Raw genomic sequence first — 21685 nt, forward strand, 5'->3', positions numbered from 1 at the left:
GCTTAGTTTTGTAATACCGCTTAGTTGCTGTGCCGCATGGAACACACATGATGATAACAGATGTAGAGCTCACCATTCATTAATGTTTAAGTGATAAGACACAATAGGCAGGCACCTTCATTGTTGCAAGAGTCACTGGTACATTACGAGGCACAAAGCGCAAGAATAAGTGGCTTTAGCTATTTATGATGTACATTTCCTTAGAAATGTACTTGTGAATTTAGGCTTTTTTTTTTTTTTTTTCCTTCAAAATACAATATATTCAGGAAGGGAGGATACTTACATTTATGCATTCACTCGCTGTTACTGGCAGTCACTGACACAGGGCACGTCCCTCTGACAGCTGGTGAGGAACAGAGAGCTCCGTCCTGGATTCTTACACCCCTGCGTAACATACAACGGGGCTGCACCTGGTATTTAACCAGAATGGCAAGTCCGTGAAAGGAATTCAAAATTACAACACCTGACTCTGCAGGCTTGCATCTGAACTTGGAAAAATGTGGGAGACATTGCCAGGATCTTTACTGGGGTTTCCAAATACAGTCAGGCTTTCTGCAACACAGGAAAGAAAGTTAATTCAATTCTGAAGGATTTTACTTCTTTTTACTTAAATGAGCAGTGACGCTAACTTAATTGCTGGTGATCAAATATTCTAAATCCACTGCTGAAATTTCATCTCCATCTTAAGAAGTCCAAATTGCACCAGGCTTATTAAGGTATTCCAAGACAGAGGTAGAATTTTGGAACAAAATAGGTAAAAAGAAACCCATCAAAATCAGATTTAGGGCACTCTGAGGCAGAAGCAAGGGGTTAGATTGCCTCATCCAGACACAGCAGAAAGGGACCTAGGGACAACTGGAACCTAATTTACAGAGTAAAGAAATTATACTCAAAAAATAAGAATAAGGTCTTTTATTGTTTTTAATTCCTTCTCTCCAAGCCTTTAGCTAAATCAATATGTTTTTATTGTTGTTGTTTGTTTGTTTTTTAAATCTCTCCTGCTATCATTTTTACCATTCTCTGTAGCTCATGGAGGTTATAATAGAGCTAAATTCCTATTAGACTTACAGAGGAAAATTACCAATGAAAAAGAAATACTGACTCAGGGACTTTGTGAGGATGACAACTGCAGGACTTTTCCCTCTCAGAAGCACAAAGGCAGGGCAGAAGCTTGGAAAGCTTGTCAAAGGGAAGAACAATTCAGCATTCAAAGGTACAGACTATATCAAAGTATGACAGCAGTGTCCTGCAAAACAGCTGTAAAAACACCACCATTCAGTCTCTTACAGGATGCAAATATTGTAGCCACTTTGTCTTTTATCATTTTAACAACTGCTGGGAAACCAGAGTAAAGTCTTGGAAATTTTAGGCCCTTTGATTTATGTAAATTACAATTCTTGCTCCCCATCAGTAACTTACTTTATTGGCCTTGAGTTAGTTAATTACAAACCAGTTTCCTCAATTTCTTTTCACAAGAAAGATAATAGCAGCATGATAGTGTGCTCTCAGGAATTAAATATATATATGTATATATAACAAGAAAGATGTCCAGAGTGTTGGTGAAATGAGAAGTACATACTAGCTCAGATTAGCCATCACAAGTCATTCACATAGCTCTGTTCACTTTGTTTCCTCACTCCTCAACCATATTTAGTAGGCTGAATCAGCAATACCACATCCTCCATTTAAATCAAACAAAGAGTGACCCATCACAAGACCTCATCTGCCCTTACGTGCAGACAGGGAAACTTACAGCCCTGCTGATTTCTGATCAAGTTCTTCCGAAAGAAGGCAGCTCTGATGCAGTGCATAACTATGGGCACTGTAAAACTGCTGCTGCTAAGCTGTTGGAGGCAAACTGCAGGTGTCATGCTGCTTCATTACTGGTGCTCAAATGTGTTATTTTCCTACTTGAGCAGCTGAAGTGCAGATTTGCTCTGCCAAGTTTTTTCCACAGATTTATAGCCATGTATCTGGAGACTTGATTTAGCTATTCACGCCTTGTGTTTCAAAATTAATAACTAGCTACCGGAGAGCTGTAAAAGCATTTGTTACAGAAAACAGATCGTCAGTACCAGCCCTGAGCAGAACCTGGAGAAAAAGGGAGCTAGAAAGAAGACCTCCAAGAATTCTAGCTCCTTATACACGGGGCCAAAAAGCTGTAGAGAGCACACAGCCCTGCTACACTGTTATCCAACCACAGGGGCTAGGAAACAGAGTCTAGCTTTGGAAAAGGAGTAGGTGTTTCACAAAGGACTTGGCTCTTCACTGGTACTCAGAGGTAGGAGTTTGCCTTCGCTGTCCCTAGTTCTCAAGGAATCCATGATTCATTGCCTCTTGATCAAATTGGTTACATATGGCTAAGAGAAATTGTAATATAAACCACTTCACCATGAACTCCTGCCCACAGAAACCTGCATGGGTGATAAAAAAAAATAATAATAATAAAAAATTATTGCTATAAGGTTATCTGGAAGGCAGTGTGCTGAACACAACTGAAACAGAATAAAGGCGGTGCTACTGCAAGCTGCAACTTCCTTTTTTTTGAGGCTGTTTGAATTTGTGGAGTCCAAATTTCACATGTAAAGCAGTGAGTACGTTGGAGAACATGTAGTTCCGTCTGCACTGACTTCCTAAAAGTCCCTGAAGATTCAGAGACTCTGCAGATCACGCTGTTTTGGAGATGTGCACTGTAACAGAAGGCGCACTCTCTTTAAACATCCACCTGAGTATCAGGCTTTGCTGGGTAAGACAGAGGGACTGGGAATCAGCAAAAGCATCTGATCCATACCTGGCAGATTTGAGAAGGCTGCCAGCATCAGATGATCCTTGCTTTTCAAAGAGAATTGTTTCAAGATGTTTTTGCTACAGAGTATTTCCCTAGGTGGTGGTAGCTATTCCTGTAGGACATATACTATGGAAATATTGCTCCTTGATTCACAGGAAGATGGATTTTTTTTTCTAGATGGGGAAGAGGGGCTGGTTCTAAAAGCAGACTGTGGTCCCATTCTTTTTGAGGGAAAAAAAAAAAAAAAAAAAAAAAAAAGTGATCCTTAAATTTTCACAAGAGCATCTGTGGCACTGCCCTAGCTGACAGGAAACCAGACCAGATTGTAATAGCCTCTGTCTCTACCCAAATTTAAGCACAACAAATAAAACCTCTTCCTTCAAAAGGGGGTTGGGTGGGGTGGGGGTGAAAACATTGTGGGTGTATTTTCAGACTGCAATACCCAGCTGTTTGCTCAGAATGGGTACATTTATGCAAGCGTACTTTCTCATATATCCAGTGTTTGGAACAAGAAGCGAGACCGGGCTGTATCCCAACAGGACTTGGAAAACACTGTCTGTTTCACAGACAAATTCACGTTATAGTTAATAGAGGTGTTGAGGGGCAGGGCGTAAACACGGGTTTTTAGACCCTGCTGGGCTTGCACTGTGGAAGTCACCAAGTCCCTGCTCTAGAAATAAGCGGCTCCGGTCTCTGCAGGAGTGAGCTCTGCCATCAGCTAAGACCGAGATGGAAAACATAATTTTATTTTTTATTTATTTATTTTTTCTGCTAGAAAGAAAAGAAACAGCGGGCTTTGTGCACAGCCCCAGTCGCTTGGCTGCTGGGAGGGAGGGAGGGCAGCGGGCACACACTCGCGCTGCACACCCCGGCGTGGTGATGTGAAATGACGCAAGACCCCACGCAGACTGAGGAGAAAAGAAAGGAAAAAAATAAAATAATAACAAAAAATAATAACAATTAGAGCTTGAGGTACGAACTCCCAGCCCGCCCCGCGCATGCGTGGCCGCCTCAGCGCCTGCGCCGCTGCTGAGGGCGGGCGGGCGGCTGTGGGGACGGGGCCCGGCCGCGGGCACCCGGCGCCTCCGTTGTACCCCTGAGGGGCAGGGGGAGCCGCTCCCTCCTCCTCCTCCTTCTCCTCTTCCTCCTCCTTCCTCTTCCTTCTCCTCATCGCCATGGCCGGCTCGGAGCAGCCCCCGCCGCCTGGGCGGGAGGACGGGGACTCGCCGCTGCCCGTGGAGGACGCGGAGCTGGCGCTGGCCGGCATCAACCTGCTGCTGAACAACGGCTTCCGCGAGTCCGACCGCCTCTTCAAGCAGCACCGGTAGGGGCGGCGGGCACCTGCCGCCGGCTGCCATCTTCTGACCGCCCTCTGACGGGGCTTGGGGCTACCCTGCCGGGTCGCGGTGGCGGTGTGCAGGCTGTGGGGTGCCTTTTGTGAGCCCTCCTGGCGGGGGGTGGGCGCCCTGTGGGAGCGGTGTGGGCACAGCCCCGTCTCCTCTCCCATTTTGTGGCTGAGCTGTGGTGGTCTCACCAACGTGAATCTGGAATTAGCCTAGGACTACCTAAATACGTTATGCTTTTACATTGCAGAGTAATGCCAGGGAGTAAAATTGTTCAAATTCCTGCTTTCAAAGTGCTATTTAGTGCTCCCTACAGAGGAGGAATGAATATGCTCTACAAATTGTTCCTTTTCTTACCTATATAAATCTTACTTCATAAGTGCAGAAGCTTATCTTTTTTTTCAGGTCCAGACTTCTGTGTTTGATTTTTATCCAGAGGTGCCTTTATGTTGAGGGTACTGTTTGATCTTGGCCTTTAAACGCTAGCCGCAGAGAGTAAATAGGAATTCCTTCGTAAGATTAAGTGGTTTTACCATTCATACATTAATAATCACTGCCTTGGTTTTTAAGTGACTGTGAAAATCTCTAGCCCTGCCTGCCTGATCCCGAAATTGTAGCAGGGATCCACTTGCTGAGAACCAGCAGGCCTGTATTAAATTGCAGGTGAGGTGTGTGCTGCAATTTCATGTACAGGCAGGAAAGAAAATGCAGCAAAGTGTGCTTAATGTCCTGTGAATTCGGATTTTGGTGACGTGGGGAAGTTCACTTTTGTCAACAGCTCTCAGTCCAGTACTTGGTTTTGGATGCATCTTTTAAGTCTTGTAGGACTGAAGTAATGCTGTTATATGTTTATTTGCATATGCCCTTAAGTGAGTATGGTTTTGTTGGTGTGTGCTCGAGCTTATGAAGTAGAACCCATCCTAAATGGGACTAGTAGGCTGAGTGAGCAGCTTTTGGGAGCTCTCCGCAGTTTAGTATGAATGGCTGTCATGTGCAGCATTAGAGCTCAAAGCTGTGTGAAGAAGTGCAGCTTTTTGAGCTTAACTCGACGTGCGTGTTGTCTCTTTTTCTAGTGACCTTTGTTATTGAAAGCATTTATTACAGACTACTGTCTTTGCAGATAGTTTAGCTCCGTTTCAGAAGGTTAACAGTTATCAAATGACTCTTAGAAGTGAAGGGAGGAGTGGAAAAAAATGTCTTTTGGAAACTCTTCAAGACCCGATGAGGTTATTTATTTGGAAACTCAATTACACAGCAAAACTTCAGTTCCGTTAGCCACATCATTTGAACAGTTAAAATCGTTCCCTAGAAACTACTATTTTTGCTTCTGCTTTTTATTACTTATTTCACTATTGCTTTCGTTACTCCTTCACTTGCCACCTGAACGATCTTGTGAAAAATCAATTCCGATCGATGCTGCCATGGGACAGTGGGCAGACAACCTTGAGGAGCCTAAGGACAGCTGTTGTTTGAATGGGCTAAATCTGGTTTCTTTGCTCCTCTACGTCTTCAGATCGTGCAGAAAGCTGTCCAAACCCCAAATCTGAAAACTGGTTGTAATGCAGGCCTTGATGCAACACAGGTAGAAATTGCAGCTGGTTTTTGTTTTACTGCAACAGTGAAGTTGTGCCTTTGAAGAGTGGTGGTACTTCGGGTTGTTTGTTTACAGAATCAATGTTTCCCTGTCATGCAGAGGCATAGTTAAGAAAATATTTTGGTTTTTGGTGTTTACAACTGATATGTATTGATTTAGAAACTAAAGAAGATGAACGTGTCTCTTGTGACAGATGCAACATGTAGTTGGAGCTGCGCTGATGGCCACTGCAAAGCCATTAATCTTTTGTCAGAAGTAGATTGTGACTTGTATTTTTGTTGAATTATACTTGACAGAAGGTAACAGGGTTTGAAAAAGCATCTGCATAAGGTTTTTTGTGAGCTGTTTTCAGGAAATCTCAATTCCCCACCTGCTAGTAGCGAGACCCATCTGAACATCAGTCAAAAGTAAACAAATATTTTCATAAACCCGCAACAGACAGCAGCACTGCCTTCAGTGCTCGCAGCTTTGTCAGGTCACCGCAGTGCCAGTCGATAGCTGAAGTTGCCAGGTATTAACCTTTCTGTTCAATTTCTATTCAGTTTGGACAGTACTGATGGCATCCGAGTTGTGATCGGGTTAAGTTTGAGCCTGTGAAAGTTGCAAGAGACGTGAAGGTTGACCAAGGACAAAGCCACTGGGGATGGAGCCTGCAGTCAGCCTGTGGGATGGCGTTTTGGTGGGCCACGCTGGCAAGAAAGCTGGCAGGGAGTTTTTCTTTCTGTTTTCTGGCTTTGTGGATTCCTCAACGCTTCAGAAAGGAAGAAACTGTCAAAAAGCATTTATTTTTGCTGATTCTTCGCTTTTTTAGGTGCATTTGCAATTCAAAAATGGTTTAAAAACTTCCTTCAGCTAAGAGGAGAGAGGATTGTGTCAAATATAATCAGAAGCCTTTTAGCTGGATCTTGACTCACAGCGTAAAGCATAAGATTAGCGATATTATAAATCCAGCAGCCTTCTGTCTCCGACTGCAGAACCTTTTGTCTTCTTGCATGAGCGACTCTTGCTTCTGAGAAGGCTTAGGAAAGCTTTCAACCTGTGTGTAAATAGAAGGAGAAATGGTGCAAGGTGGATAAGTATATGATAAGGTCTTCTCAGAAGAAGAAAATGAGGACAAAAAACAGGAAAGGAAACATGATTCTACGACAAAATGCGTACGGGTTTAAAGAATGGGACTGGGGTAGGAAAACACACTTTGTGACCTGTTGTGGTAAAGGAGAACATGAAGAAAAATGGAAGGAATGAAGTGGAAAATGAGAGAAATACTCAGCACGTATATGTTGAAATGGTGGATTTTTTAAAATGATGCTTTGTGGTCGGCTTACTGACAGCCACACAACCTTCAGCAATGACCAGAAATTCCATTGTGAGAGGTGCTTGAAACTAACGTTACCAAGGTAAAACACATGGCTCAAAATAGTTTTGATCCAAAGACAAGAGATGAAAACAGATAATGGGAATACAAGGTGCAGTTAAGCCAGCACCGATCAGCAGGTAGGATATGGGGTAGCTGTTGTTGAAACATGTGTTACAAAAGAAACCTGAAGGGCAAAAGTGGAACGAGCCTGTGGAGATTTCAGCAGCTTCTCTAAAGATAAGGGCGGGTGCCGAGGTCAGTCACTTGGGGAAGGATGATGGCATCTTGACTGACAACATGAAAACCAGTCACGAGTGCCCTGATAGCAACCCTGGGAGCTGTCGTTCGTGAGGGCGACAGAAAAAGGGCTCTGTGTGGGGGAAGCCATTTTCAGCAACGTGTACCTTAACGAGGTACCGTGTCATTTCTTGAGGTCAGCCAGAGTGCATTGTAGTAAACAAGGGGCATAAAACTAGGATTGGTTTTCTCACGTTGTGGTTGGGTTAGAAAAACCTTCGTGTTGTGCGTTTTAAACCTGCAGACGTGGAGGCGTGGAGATGACCACGTTGAATGTGACAGCTCTGTGGCCTTCAGAGTGGCAACGGGTGGTGTTGCCAAAACAAGTGGTAAAAAGGGTGGAGGGAGGGAACAGACCCGTGTGCCTTACAGAGAAAAAACTGGTGGCTTGAAGTTCATGGGAAGATGACAGAAAGCTACATGAAAACCTGAGAAGAAGGCAGATCTGGTGGAGACTGCAGAAGAGGTGTAGTAGGTGGATCTTATTTTAAAACCCAAGACGCTAACTTTGCAAAAGATGGGTAGCACAAGGAATCTGTGCTCTTGCTAGTATAACCACTCTTTGGTCTACTGTCCTGATGAATTATTTCAGGCTGTTGTGATGGCTTGGATCAGAGACGCTAAGAAGTGATGTGATTGATGTCACTTAAGCTGCTATAGTTTGTCCTCGAAAGGAATTCGGGTCAGGTTGGTTGAACCTACCTAGTGGAAAAAGATTTTGGAGTCTCTGATTCTTACAGATTAAGCACGTGTAGCTGGACAATTGGTACAAGTGAGTTAATAAAATTAGCTTGTCTCTCAGCTCTGTAACTACTTTTCAAAACAAATGTGGAATTTTAAAATGCTTCTCATAATTCCCAGTGATTTAACGTTCGTGTACGTCCAGGCTTAACAGCCTGAGTTAGAGCAAAACAGCAACTCATTAATTTACAGAATGACCAAACAAATTAGGTGGAAAAAAATGGATAGGACAGGGCCACAGAATCATTCTTTTTGTATTCCTGAATTTTTCTTTTGGTTGGATATTTCTACTGGAAGTGGAAATATATCTTTAGATGTCATTTAAAATTTGGGAAAAAAAAATGTTATCCTAATTATGAAATGCAAGCTAAACCTAAATCTGATGTTTGTAGTTCTCAACCAATCTTAATGCTGTAATTCTTTCATGCCCCTTATGTTGCATTAGCTAGTTCACATACCAGTGTTGGCTTCAACGTTTTCTTGTATAAAGATCTACCCTTTGTAGTCACACAAATCATTTCTGGAATCTCTTCTAAAACAATTTTTGGTGTAATGACCAGAAGATCTGTATGTTTTTGCAGTGAATTCCTTACCTTTTTGCGTATGCTGTGCTTCTGCTTGTTTTAAAATATTCATTAGCTGCTTCTATATTTGTCTATGAACTTGCATGATGCTTAATTTTTCATTATGCTTTGCTCTCCCACTTTGGAAGAAAACGATTTGTTTTGTTCCATCTTGAGCATCCCCATGTGCGTGATGGCTGGATTTCTTAGCAGGTCGTGGCTGAAGCCGCAGTGCCTAGAAAAGCCAGGGGTTATTCTGGTGGGTTAATTATAATATAGTGCTTAAATATAAACCTGAGCTCGACTATAGTAGCTTTGGAAGCTGATATATGCTGAAGTGAAATATTATCATGGAAATAGATGTTGACAAAAAAGAAAATACTGGGAAATAATTGATTTTTCTTTTGATGTGCTTCAATTCTGATTATTTTTAGTACAGCCCTCTTTTCTCATTTATCTCAGTCTTATTAAGCAGAAGCTTAACACTTCTGAATGTTATCATCACGCGTGAAGAAGGGGCACGGCGAGCACCTTTCTTCTGAAGGGGAATCGGCAAATTGGCATCTTAAGGATACGCCACAAAATGAGGTGACTGACCTGAGATTTGTTGGGAGAAGCATTGCCTCATATAACAACACTTTATATAGCTGGAAAAAAGATCTACCTCGGCAGACTTAAGTTTTGCTGTACATACCAACTTGATTTTGTGTCTAGCAGCTTTTATTGTGATATTTTGTAAAAATAGTGTTAATAGCACACACTTTTTAGTTATAAAAGTATCTTCTGGGCCATAGTTTGACAGGTAAAGTTCAAACATTATTTTACAAAATGCATCTGGAGAGAATAAGGGTGATACAATATTCAAAGATATTTCCGAATTTCTGTAGTACGTCACATTTTGCTTCTAATTTTTATTTCAATGTAAAAAAAAAAAAGTAGTTATAGTATCTGTTGAATTATCTGCTCAAAAAGTACATCCAAGCTATGGCTCCTTCTCTCTTCACTTGCCACTCCTTTCTGTGTAGAAAACTCAGCAATTTTCCCAGTATGGTAACACGTGGAGGAAAGAAAAAGGGTTGGTGTTGTAGTATTGATGTTGGTGCCTCTATGCTAAAGGAAAAGCTTCGGATTTTAGTTGCTAGTATTCACAGAAAGCCAAGGTGGGAATTTAGCCGTAATACCAATGCTTACAACCCAAACGGTGATAAGAGCAATGAAAGAGCCTACCTGTCATTTGATCAGCATCTGCTGAAGTATCACAACGCACCAAACACCCAGCATCAGTACGTTATCTCAATTATTTCTTTGTATGACTGGACTTTTTAATCCCTACTGCTGAATGCACGTGTGGGATTTAAGGGAACAATATCTTCTCAGTGCTGAAGTAGCGTTTGCTCTTTATCTGGTATTATTTGCTTTATATTCATCTCATAAATTGCATAGACTTGATCTTCCAGACGCTTATGCCTTGAAAAGAGATGGGTATATCTACCCTGCTTCAGCCCTTTAAAAATGCTTGGGTACTTCAGCTCTTTTCAGAGCTGGAGAAAAGCAATCAATTACGTAAAATATTTAGGGCATTTAATAACATGCATTTTGCTATGGACTTTTTTTGTGTAGCATCTCTCTTAACCCTAAAGTGTGATGAAAGTGAATTTTTCTTGAATTAGTAGTTAGTAAATTAAAGCCAGCTTTGCTAATTGCTATTTATTTGGTTCATTCCCAGGGCAGCTACACGTTTTGTCATCTGAACGGCCATATGGCCATGACATGTTTAAATAACGTGATGTCATTTAAATGTTCAGAGAAAATAATGATAACGTCCAGCTCAGTGACAGCCATCATTAAGATTTTATGATGCTCAAATGTCAGTGGAGTGGGTGCGTAGCTACAAAGACCAATATTGCCTTTGCAGAAGGCCTTGTTGAAATAAATGGTCACACAGTATTTAACCAGGTGCCAAAGCTGAGCCAGGTGATGGATATAAGCACAGCTGGTTCCAGAAGCAAAGTGTTTGCCCTGTGCAGGTGGCTCCTGAGTAAACACTTGGATGCTGGCACAGGTAAGAACAAAAGTATTGTGGCAGAGGGGGATTTAATATTTTAAGGTCTTAGTGGTTTGGAGTTGCTCATACTGCTGCTTATCGTGTTTATGCTGAAGTTTTTGAGAGCAGTGCTTTGGCAGGTTGGTGATATGAGCCTTGAGCTTAAATGCTCTTCCAAATTGGGGTGAATTTAAATATGTTAACCTCACTTGGGACTCCCAAAAGTTGTACTATGGCATGGAAGGTACTTAGAAATAGTTTGAGGTCGTCATTGGGAGGTACTTTGAGGTAGGTGGAGAATCACAGGATAACTCTGGAGGTCATCTCGTCCAACCCTCCTGCTCAGGCAGGGCCACTGGTTGCCCAGGGACTTCTCTTCACTCGATGGAGGTGATTGCTGCCTCCAGTGGGGAAGGCAACTTGAGTAGTGTGATGATGTCCTGGCATTTGCTTGTATCCAGCTGTATAACTCAGACGGTGTCAGCGTGGCTGGTGTTTTGCTGTCAGTGTTATCTCAAGTGCTTCCTCTTCTAAATCTTAACAGCTTTGGGGTTTGGACAAAAGACGTAAAATCGCGTCTGCTGCTGAAGGTCACTGCAGCACGCATTGATAAAGATTTTGAGCTGAGGGTTATTTTCTTGGAAGCGCGCGCTTCTCAGAAACTTACTGTCATCATTAGTCATGTGTTAGTGGTTGCTGTGGCTGTACGGTGCCATTACAAACTCGTTCCTAACCCTCCAGGAGAAGATAATCCTAAGCTGTTGAAGAATTTGTCCTTCAACAAAACATTTGTGACGATTGAGCACTAAGCACGGTTGTTGAAAACACCCTGAAGATGCTGAATTAACATTTCCAAATGATTTTGCATGAAGCTGCGACTACGGTTTCTGCCCAGTGGCTGGGCAGGAATATGGCAGAAGCATTGGGGAAGAATTGTACACGAAGCGAGCTGCGAGAAAAACTTCTCAATTTTACTTAAACAGCTATACTTGAAGATTTATCTATTCTAAGTATTTTTTATTAATTGTTATAAACACATCAGTATCTTTTGTCATCTTGGAAAAGCAGCTGACTTGACTGTAAGTAGCCATCGGACCACTGTAGTGTTAAAATACACCAAACAAAAATTACAAAGGCTTTCAAAATGCATCTTTAAATACTGATCCCTCCATGTATACATATACACTCTAAAGAACAGGTTCTGAAGTCCTGAAGGAAAATGATTTTTTTCAAGATGTTTGCTCAGCGTGCCTGAAGTAGTGTATGTATTGAGCTGCTGAATAAGAGATCACGCTGTTTTATTCTCCAGTATCTTACTGTTTGTTCTGTTTTAATGGCTTTGCCCCTAAATGTGGCCCTTGTCCACACTGCTCTGTGTGACACTATTGCTCCCATGGATAGGGGATCACTTTACATCTAAAACTGTTTTATTTCAAGCTTTTAAAGTGTCAGTAACTATTTCTGCAACAGAAGGATCTGTGTTTATAAATATTCATAGAAAATGAATAACGGGCTCGAATTTAAAATATTTTCACAGGCAACAATTTTACTATTTGGTCTGTAATTCCACAATGTTTAATTTTCATTTATGCTCTGCTGGAAAGATTCGTGTATTCCTTGCCAAGCCCTAAGGAATGTGCGGAGGCTACTTTCTTCTGAGAGCCAAATGTGTGCTGCTGAGCATATCTGATCGGCTTCTACGTGCTTAAAAAAAAAAAAAAAAAGTCAACAAACCCTCAAAACCTTGGTCTTGCTGTACAAAGATTTATTAAGAGCGTAAAACCAAACCTACAGGTAGTTTTTCTCCAGGTGTTCAGCTGCTTGGATTTGAATTACTCCATTTGATGCCCTCTCCAGAGCCGTGCCTAATAGCAAAGGCAGATTTTCAGCGTGGATGCGAGCTTAATATTCGAGCAGTGCATTCCAGGGCTTGTAATGAAAAGTGCAAACCTAATTAGCTATTTATGTCACGCGTTTTTCTTTTATTTTCCCCTCTTTTTGGAAGGCTGTTGTGGTTGACTGCTTTTAATTCACGCTGATAAACAATCTGGAAAAAAATCCTGTTCTGAATGGTTTTCAGTATGAAATATTCATTGTCTACAGATGCTGAATAAGGACTCTGACATCTCATTGTGATAATAATAATAATAAATATATGGATGTATATGAAGACATATATATACATACCAAGCTTGCCTTCCTTCTTGCCTCCCCAGGCAGTGCAGGTCTAAGGAAGCCCGAAAATGAAACAATTGGTTTATTTTTGAGCTTTCTTGAATGTGTGACGTAAGTGTGGCTTTGTACCTCAGGACATAAGCGTACACGTGTGTTGTGATGATCCTTTCATCACCTCTAGGTGCGTGGTGTTGAAGATGCAGGAGCCGTGCCCTGGAAACGTGTCCTGGAGGATCGGTGCCCTGCAGCAGAGGGATGGGGCTGAGCACCACGGTCTGTGTGAGCTGCAAAGTGGGTTAGGAGACGGGCACGTAGCCTCCACAGCAAACCTTCGTGTCCAAAGTGCCCGAGGCAGCAAATGTCGCTTGTGCAGCTCATTTCTGCCGCTTTTCGTGATGCAGCTGGTGCTAGAGAGCAGTCCAGAGGGTGAATAATAGCCGAGGCATTTGCAGGCAGCCCTTCTGGTTGGCCTGGCAGCAAGGAGCAGAACACCTGAGCTGCTTTTCTTTTGAAAAAGTAATTAAAAGATGTGGCGAAAGTTATGCTGGTCTTAAATGGATAGGCATATCCAGAGCTGAGCAGTTAGATAAAAAGGGCAGGGTTGTTCAGATCTATCATTACCCATCTTCTCAGTTTTTCTCTTTTATTCTTGCTCTTGACTGCATTTTCGGACATGCCTGTCGACTCAAGCTTACCGCTCCTTAAATACTGGAATAGCAGTTGGTGTTTGTAAATATTCTCTTATTCTAGAGCATTGTGCGTATTTTATCCTTAGCTATCCTATCAGTCCCTGTCCTATCTGTTCTCTAGCCTATTGTAGTGATATATGGGCACATAAACTGACGGTCCACCGTTGAATGTTATGCTTCAGTGGTACTGCTGAGATCATTAAGTTTTTTTTTTTTTTAATTATTATTTTTTTGAGTGCCTTCTGTCTGACAGAGCCTTGTGGTTTATGTGATGGCAGGAGTCATGGAGCTTGAAACCTGTCTTGTGACTTTCCAACATTGGGGCTGTCTACGTGTTTTGATCTAGCAGTTCCTTCACCTCTTCTGTTGGGAGGGTTATTCCGAAACAGTCAATCATCTTAAAACTATTGTACATACTATAGGAAGATATGATCTTGAAAGAGATCAACTCAAAACCCATATGCCTTGTAGGAACTTCCTATTTCTAAAACCTTTTGCTATGTAGCCTGTGATTATTATTTTATTTTTATTTTTATTTTTTAAATCAGGATACGATTCATGGGAAGAGGGGAGAAGTATCTCTTAATAGAATCAGTTAACATTCATCTGCTAGGTCAAAATTGTAGTGATGGAATATGAAGAAGAGAAATACTAGTGGGTTTTTAAATTTAGAATCACTTAGGTTGGAAAAGACCTTCAAAATCATCAAATCCAAGCAAATTTCTGGAGCTTTTATTTTATTTTTTTTGACCTGCACTGAATGTATTTTGATGGCAGTAGGTGCTTTAAATTCTACAGCTTAATACTTGAAGGAGTTATTTTTAAGGATATATTCAAATCCTGGTAACAATAATGAATATATCTGCCCATGTATAAATGTAGTTTGCCTTTACATTTCCATTATATTTTGCAGAATAACACGGTTGTTGTTTGTAACTTGATACAAACCTCCCTCTGGCCCCCGAATTTATTTATAGAAGTATAATTTAAAATTAGGAAGTGCAATATTGATCTTTACTACAGGAAAGATGCAAATGTAGTTAATGATGCTTTGTTTTCTTTACAGAAATCATAGCCCGTTAATGAGTTTTGGAGCCAGTTTTGTCAGTTTCTTGGTGAGTAGATGGGAACAGAGCAGACATCTCTTGTGGTTCATGTTTGTATGTGAATGCGTGAGTTCATAATGGTGGATGCTCTAATCCATTTCTTTTTATGAGACTTAATTTTTTTCCAAGTTATAGCTTAAGTGTAGGTAGAAAGCAAGTCATTATGTTATATAAAAACTTGTTTACTCATGTGGTTTAAATAGAAAGAAAAGGTTCCGCGATGCAGCTTCTCAAACATGAAATATTTATGTGCTCCATTAAAAGAGCCATAATAAAACCCTCTCCTTAATGAGCAGTAGAGGTAGTATTAAAATAACAATCCCAAGTACCATTTCCCTGATAGCTTTTGCTACTGAAAATTTCTTCATATTGCAGGGTGAAAGTTGATTCAGTCCAGTCATGTAGCTTTCTTTATGAGAACAGAGAATATTGGCTAAAGAGTCATAGACTCATAGAATAAGAGTCATAAAATTAAAATCTGTTGAAAGCTTTTCTTTTTTTTTTTTTAATTGTATTAAAATGAGAATATCTTTTAAAAACTGAGCAGGTACATTAGAAAACATTTGGATTTTGGTTATAGGCTATCCTTATTCTGACATTACTGCTTAACGTTCGGTTGCACCAGAAATTGTCTACGGTAGCAACTTGTTTTAAAGACAGAATTCATTATAGTATTCCAGAAATACATATGTTGTAAACGAAACTAATTTGAATTCTCTGTAGTGTCTGTACACTTTGCAGTATGGAATAAAATACATTGTGCCATATGATCTGGTTTTGAGTGGATGGAAAGGAGGGGAGAGGAGGAAGGGAAGAGGGAGAACCTCTCAGGCTCAGTTATCTGAACTGATGCATTGAACCAGGGTAACATCGCAGTGCAGCGTTAGTGGATCTTGACAATATCTTGCTTAGCTACTGTTCTAAACATAGCTGCAGCACTCTGTGTCTATGTCATTCAGAGCTTTTGTTTAATAAAGCGTTAAGAAAAGAAGTTACTTGTCCTTAAAATTCTTTCTAGATTGGTTCAGTGATAGTTGGTCTGGTGCACGTTTTCTTTTGTAGGAAGGAAAAAAAGCCAACCTTGTGTAGGAATTGTGATTATTTCTTACAATGCAATAATTGTTATTTATTACTGACTTTGAAGGCCTATTATTTATGTGGATGAGCTTTATAAAAGCAGTATCTGCACAGATGTAAATCATGCCATACAATAATTGAAAGCTTTTTATAAATTGTTCTTCCATATAACGTAGTGTGATAGCGTATTCAGTTTGACAGCATATGAAGTTTTATTAAGACAAGGGAAGGGGACTTAGTTACTATGTTCTGAGCCACGAAATTTCGGGAAAGCATGCTCAAATCTATAGTTTGTTTCCATGTAGAAGTATATATATTGATATATGTGTGTACATTAATATGTTTTAAAGAAAGAAAATTTTATTGTCAAGGTTTTAATGAAAACTTCTCATCCCGTTGCTTGTGTAGAAATAAAAATACTTGATTTTTATTACTCAAGTCTGTGTTCTCTTTTTGGAAGAATGCCATGATGACATTTGAAGAAGAGAAAATGCAGCTGGCATGTGATGACTTAAAGGCTACAGAAAAACTTTGTGAGAGTGAAGAAGCTGGAGTCATTGAAACAATCAAGAATAAAATTAAAAAGAATGTAAGAACATTATTTGTAAAACATGTAATCATGTATTGAATAAGTATTTCTGGAAGCTTCCTTTCTGTGCTGCTTGTATTTTGGTTAGATGGTTTTTGATATGCGAAGGACAGTAGAGTTTAAACAATTAAATTTGTCACTTTGAGACTGCTGTTTTTTATCATCTTAAAAACCTTTGTTAAAAATTCTGTGCTCTGTGTTTGTGTATTCCAAACAGGTTGATGGACGAAAATCTACTCTGTCCATGATAGATCGACTGCAAAGACAAATAATTGTAGCAGACTGTCAAGTCTACCTGGCTGTGCTCTCATTTGTAAAACAAGAATTATCAGGTGTGCTGTGGCTTAGATGTGTTTAGATGTGGTTTTTTTTTGGCATGATATCTTTGAAGTAAAGGTTGATCTTGAAGTGGCAAGTGGTTGGATGGTGTATGTTCCTGTAGAAGCATAAGAGGAGTTGGTGCAAAGATGCTTAGCATCTAAGTGCTTCCCTTGGCCTGCAAGATAAAAGAGGCTATAAAGACCTGAGGCCCAGGCCACCAGGGAAAATCTTGGTGGCCATATGCATTACAGTCCCATATGCATTACATTCGTGACAACTTGGATGACAAACTGGCAGCGAAAGTAATTTTAAGTGAAGCGTGTAGAAGATTGAACTGCTGAATCAGCTCTTATTCTCTGGCCACTGAAGTGTGTCCTTGCATGCCAAAGAGCTCAGTTTCTTTCTTGTTGATTAAAAACTTCCTTGCCTCATCTGCAAAACTATTTCTAAGGTTCTCTTACATTTTTGGACCTTGGAAGAGGTGGCAGCCACAACTACCAGTGAAAACCCTGCTGAACGGCTGAAACAAATCAGGGAAATAACATTATTTAATATAATTATTTAAAATACCACTAAGATCTTCAGTCAAGGACATACTGCTTTCTGTGATGTGCAGATTTGGTTTCTTCCAAGCCAGGGCATCAGGAATGTGTTAGGTGCTAGCTAGAAGTAGTTCAGGGCATATTTTTGACGGCTGTATCAATGTATAGTGCTGCAGAAAGATTTTCTTACTAGTTTTGATGATGTTCTGGGTTCTTGCTTTTTTTCTTTTTTTGTTCTCCCCCTCCTCCTCCTCACAGTTATTCATTATATATTCTGCAGCTTTGTAACTGGGTTGGGTACTATAACGGAGTGGTGTCTGTTCCCTTTCTTTTCTGCTGCTCAGAGAACTGAAGTGGGTAGCAGAGTACTGCAGACCATGCAATATATTTGGGTTATTCTACTGAGTAAAAAATAAACCTGAAATCTGTGGTTAAAATCCAAGTGGCTAAACGCCATCTCAGTGACTGTTAGTTACTGCCATTGTGACACCGTTTAGCTAAACTGTTCTGTTATTTTAGGATTCTGGGTGTATTATCTTTCTGATTATGCATAAACATCTTTTTTTATGATGATGATGTTTCTGTACAGAAATAGCAGCCACAGTATTGAAACTAGTCTCGTTTCAAACAGAGAGGCAGATCAGCAGTTGAGTGAAAAATTTCTTGTGTTTTTCATCGTGGAATGGTTTGACAAGAAGCATATGATGACATGCAAGCTGCTTTCTCATATGCCTAACACATTTTAGATTTTCCTCTCCACCCTCATGGATGTAACAGAAATAGTTCAACAAAAAGTTAGTAATACAGCCACTTAAATTAGCTTCCAATAGCAATATTGCGCTACCTTTTCTTGATATTTACCTTTATCTTTGATTTGTCAGGTCATCATGGACCTGACAACTACTTTCAGAAGTTCTTGCTGCTGAATCTCAGTTCAGTGACAGGGCTTCTTTTGTTTATGTTCAAAAATCATAATTTCATTATTTCAACGTTAGAATATTTTATCATAGCATAGCAAATCCATTAAGGTTGTGGTCCTAGTGAACTCTTAATGGCAGCACACTGGTGAAAATAAAAGCCTCAAACTATACCTTTCTCCACATCAAGTCACTTTTACTTGACTCATGGGCCAGAACGCAGTATTTTTTCAAAGCTATTAGCAGAAACATGATCCATAGGATAAGTAAGATGTGTTTTTTGCCCTTATTATTTGTCTGCTGCATTGCTAGGCAGAGTTGTAGGAGTATTCATCTTGTTGTGAAGCACATGCTTTTTGGCTGCACAAAACATCTTAAAAGATGACCTAATTGCTGGAAGTTGGAGTAACATTAGCCTCACGATGCAGCTGAATCATGGCAGGGGGTTGCATTTTTTCTTACAGCACTTTTAATATGGAACTCGCGTTACAGGATTAATTTTTTAATACTTTCTGTTCATATTGATAGAACCCTTCTGTTACAACTGAGATAATAAATTTTGCAATCTTCTTCGCTGTGATTCTTAAGACTATCAAACTAACTTCATCCCTTCTTTGTGTAACAGTAATCCAAGAGGCAGTAACGTAGGCAATGACCATGCTTTCTCTGGATTATTTTTTCTGTAATTGGAAGGAGTGTCTATAAGCTTTGGGATCGTTGGTCTACTATTGATAGCACTTTCCTGTTATTTGATGTATTCCATTTATGATCCAATTCTGGCATTGGTTGTAACGCTGATCTCTGCAAATTTGATGATATCTGTTTAGAACACTGCTGCTATATCCATGCTTTCAATTTCTCCCACTTTCAGTCCTCAAAATCTTTTATCAGTTCAGTTCCTAACTCTCAGGGCTTTAGGACGGACAAAATGCTGTTGTCTACTTGTGCAGTTCATGTGTGCACGTATACTTTGTGTTTATTTTCTGTTTACCACTTGTGTCGTTGTCCATTATTTTGAAAGTCGTCTTGTCTGACCCAAAGGAAGATGGCATGTGTTTTTATTTTACTTTTTAATTTAATTTTATTTTAAACTATTTCTCCATCAATTTTATTTTAGTATGATTTGGGCTTAAGAGGCAAAATCTCTTTCAAGCTTCTCTTTGTTTGCCAGGCAGTGGTTTCATCTCTATTCTATAGCAGGGCAGAATTCAGCATTAAGTTGTTTCGTTTTCTGTATCTCTTGGCAATTGTATTGATAGATGGCTACAGGAAAGTACCTTTGTGTTGCATGCTGTTTTAAAGCCTCTGTTTGAAAAGCACTTAAGTTTGTAGTACTCAATATGAAAGATCTCATCTGTGTAACAGAGGTAGCTCTTCTTGCAAAATTATTTATATGCAATAAACTAATTTAATGCAAATAGAGAAAGCATACGAGGATATGTGAAACAGTATTTACTACTTGCTGTGTTCCAATTCTGAAATATGTTTCTTGAAATATTTTTTCGTTGCTCTTTAGCATACATAAAAGGTGGGTGGATCCTCCGAAAAGCCTGGAAAATTTACAATAAGTGCTATACGGACATTAATACACTTCAGGAAATATATCAGAAGAAAACAACTCAGGAATCCTTGACTTCTGATGCTGCAAATGATAATCATATTGCTGCAGAAGGTGTAACGGAGGATTCGCTAAACAGACTGAAAGGTGCTGTTAGCTTTGGATATGGACTTTTTCATCTTTGCATATCCATGGTGCCCCCAAACCTGCTCAAAATCATCAACCTGCTGGGTTTTCCTGGAGACCGCCTACAGGGGCTTTCTTCACTGATGTATGCAAGTGAAAGTAAGGACATGAAGGCCCCTTTAGCTACGTGAGTAGCTATATTGAAATGCTTTGGTAGATAACTTAGTACTGAAAGTAAGTAAATGGGGGAAAAGAATCAAAACCAAAACCGTCATGTTGCTTTAAAGAAACCAACAGCAGGTAAAATAAACTTGTAGTTTATTGTTTAACGTGTCATGGTTTAGTAAATCCGTCACTTGATAGTGATCTGTCTGCCACTAGTTATCTACGTGTGTTTGGGGTTTGTCAGGATTGTATTCTTCAGTACCTGCTATTCTGATGTCTAGTAAACTATATGCCAGTAGAGTGAGTAAATGCAAGCGTGCCCTGAAGGCTCGGTAGATTTTACCTGTGAGCTATGCTCTCTTCGATGGAGAGTATGCTGTTTTTATATGAGAGTGATTAATGTCAGTTAGTCATCCTTATTGATTTCAGTTATTTATGGTTATTATCAGCCAACGATCTCTTCCATTAAGTTTTTTATTTTTAGTAAACTGGGAGGTGTTCCCTTACTGTCTTTCTGATCTGCTTGGAGGAGTGTTTGTGTATATTTATTTATTTATTTATTTTTCCCAAGCCTTCATACTCTATTCAGGTCTTTTTATTGGGTGAAAGGTTAGCCAGATTTTATAAAGCCATTTATGAGGGTAGTTTGTTATGCCATTCTCTCCAAATTAATACTTTTATTGCTGAATCTATTTTAAGTACTGTCAAATGTCACTTCTGAAACATTGACAGCAGAGTTAGTCTTTTGTGCTGGAGGAGAACAGTTGTATTTCTCGATGTTTAAGAAACCTTAAGATTCAATGTTCCTGTTGATTTCTTTTGTGTCTCTTCTGGGAAAGAGACTGGCATTCCCTTCCTCAGAAGGATAGTAGAGGTGGGGTGGGTGCTATGATCTTGCAGAGCTTTGTGCTCTGCCCTTGTTTCCAGGCATGATGTAGGTCATGCAGGAATCTGTGCTTCCCAGCACCAGATAAGTTTCTATTTGCATTGATTTCAGGTATGTACGTACATGGGGGTGTGTGGTGTTCTTTTCTTTTTTTTTTTTTTTGTTTCTTTTCCTCATGAGCAATTAATTCATAGTGTTTTCCTGGGAGGGGAAAATACAGGTTTTAAAATCTGTGAAGACTCAGTTGGTATGGTGCTTTGATACCACGAGCTTGATGGTTACTCTGCCTTTGGATGATATTTGGGTATCGTATGTTCAGCTGCAGTTTAGGAACACAGTGGTATATGGTAATAGTACGTTTGTTCTAATGTCAGGTTATATAAGAAAAGATTCAAATCCTTTGTCTTCCAGGATCATTTAAAAATTTGCCTACGTAGAACATTGTACTGGCGTGTCTGTTTGCGCTGTAATCATTTTTCCTCTTGTGTTTCTTTTAGATTAGCTTTGTTGTGGTACCACACAGTTGTTCGTCCCTTTTTTGCTCTTGATGGCAGCGATAACAAGGCAGGATTGAAAGAGGCCAAGGAGATTCTTGCAAAAAAAGAATCCGCTTATCCAAATTCTTCTCTGTTCATGTTCTTCAAGGGAAGGATACAGCGATTAGAGGTATTGCATGTTTCTGTTCTTCTCACTGATTTTTCCCCAACCCATCTCCCCATGGTATCCGATGTTTTTCTGTTGTGAATGAACTGTGCAAGCATCAATAAATCCTGACTAAAGATGTAGACGTATTGAAAGATGAGAAAG

The 21685-nt window shown here is 40.1% G+C and overlaps 1 protein-coding gene and 1 long non-coding RNA gene across 3 annotated transcripts in view; one reads left to right on the top strand and one right to left on the bottom strand.

Annotated features, from left to right (window-relative positions):
* LOC106015492 (uncharacterized) overlaps positions 1 to 839 on the bottom strand; it is a 58731-nt gene extending 57892 nt beyond the window's left edge. For both annotated transcript variants that reach the window (XR_011807597.1, XR_003495612.3), the window contains exon 1: positions 284 to 839. This is a non-coding gene — a long non-coding RNA (uncharacterized lncRNA). The remainder of the gene's footprint in view (positions 1 to 283) is intronic.
* Positions 840 to 3791: 2952 nt separating this feature from the next.
* The window catches only part of TTC39C (tetratricopeptide repeat domain 39C), a 35346-nt gene continuing 17452 nt past the window's right edge, over positions 3792 to 21685 (top strand). Inside the window, exons 1-6 of the mRNA XM_013095158.5 lie at positions 3792 to 4112; positions 14658 to 14706; positions 16235 to 16363; positions 16581 to 16695; positions 19660 to 20014; positions 21376 to 21544. Of these exons, the coding sequence (XP_012950612.2) occupies positions 3964 to 4112; positions 14658 to 14706; positions 16235 to 16363; positions 16581 to 16695; positions 19660 to 20014; positions 21376 to 21544 (966 nt within the window). The 5' untranslated portion in view covers positions 3792 to 3963. The remainder of the gene's footprint in view (positions 4113 to 14657; positions 14707 to 16234; positions 16364 to 16580; positions 16696 to 19659; positions 20015 to 21375; positions 21545 to 21685) is intronic.

This window comes from Anas platyrhynchos, chromosome 2 (assembly GCF_047663525.1).
Source record: "Anas platyrhynchos isolate ZD024472 breed Pekin duck chromosome 2, IASCAAS_PekinDuck_T2T, whole genome shotgun sequence".
Classification (NCBI taxonomy): Eukaryota; Metazoa; Chordata; class Aves; order Anseriformes; family Anatidae; genus Anas; species Anas platyrhynchos.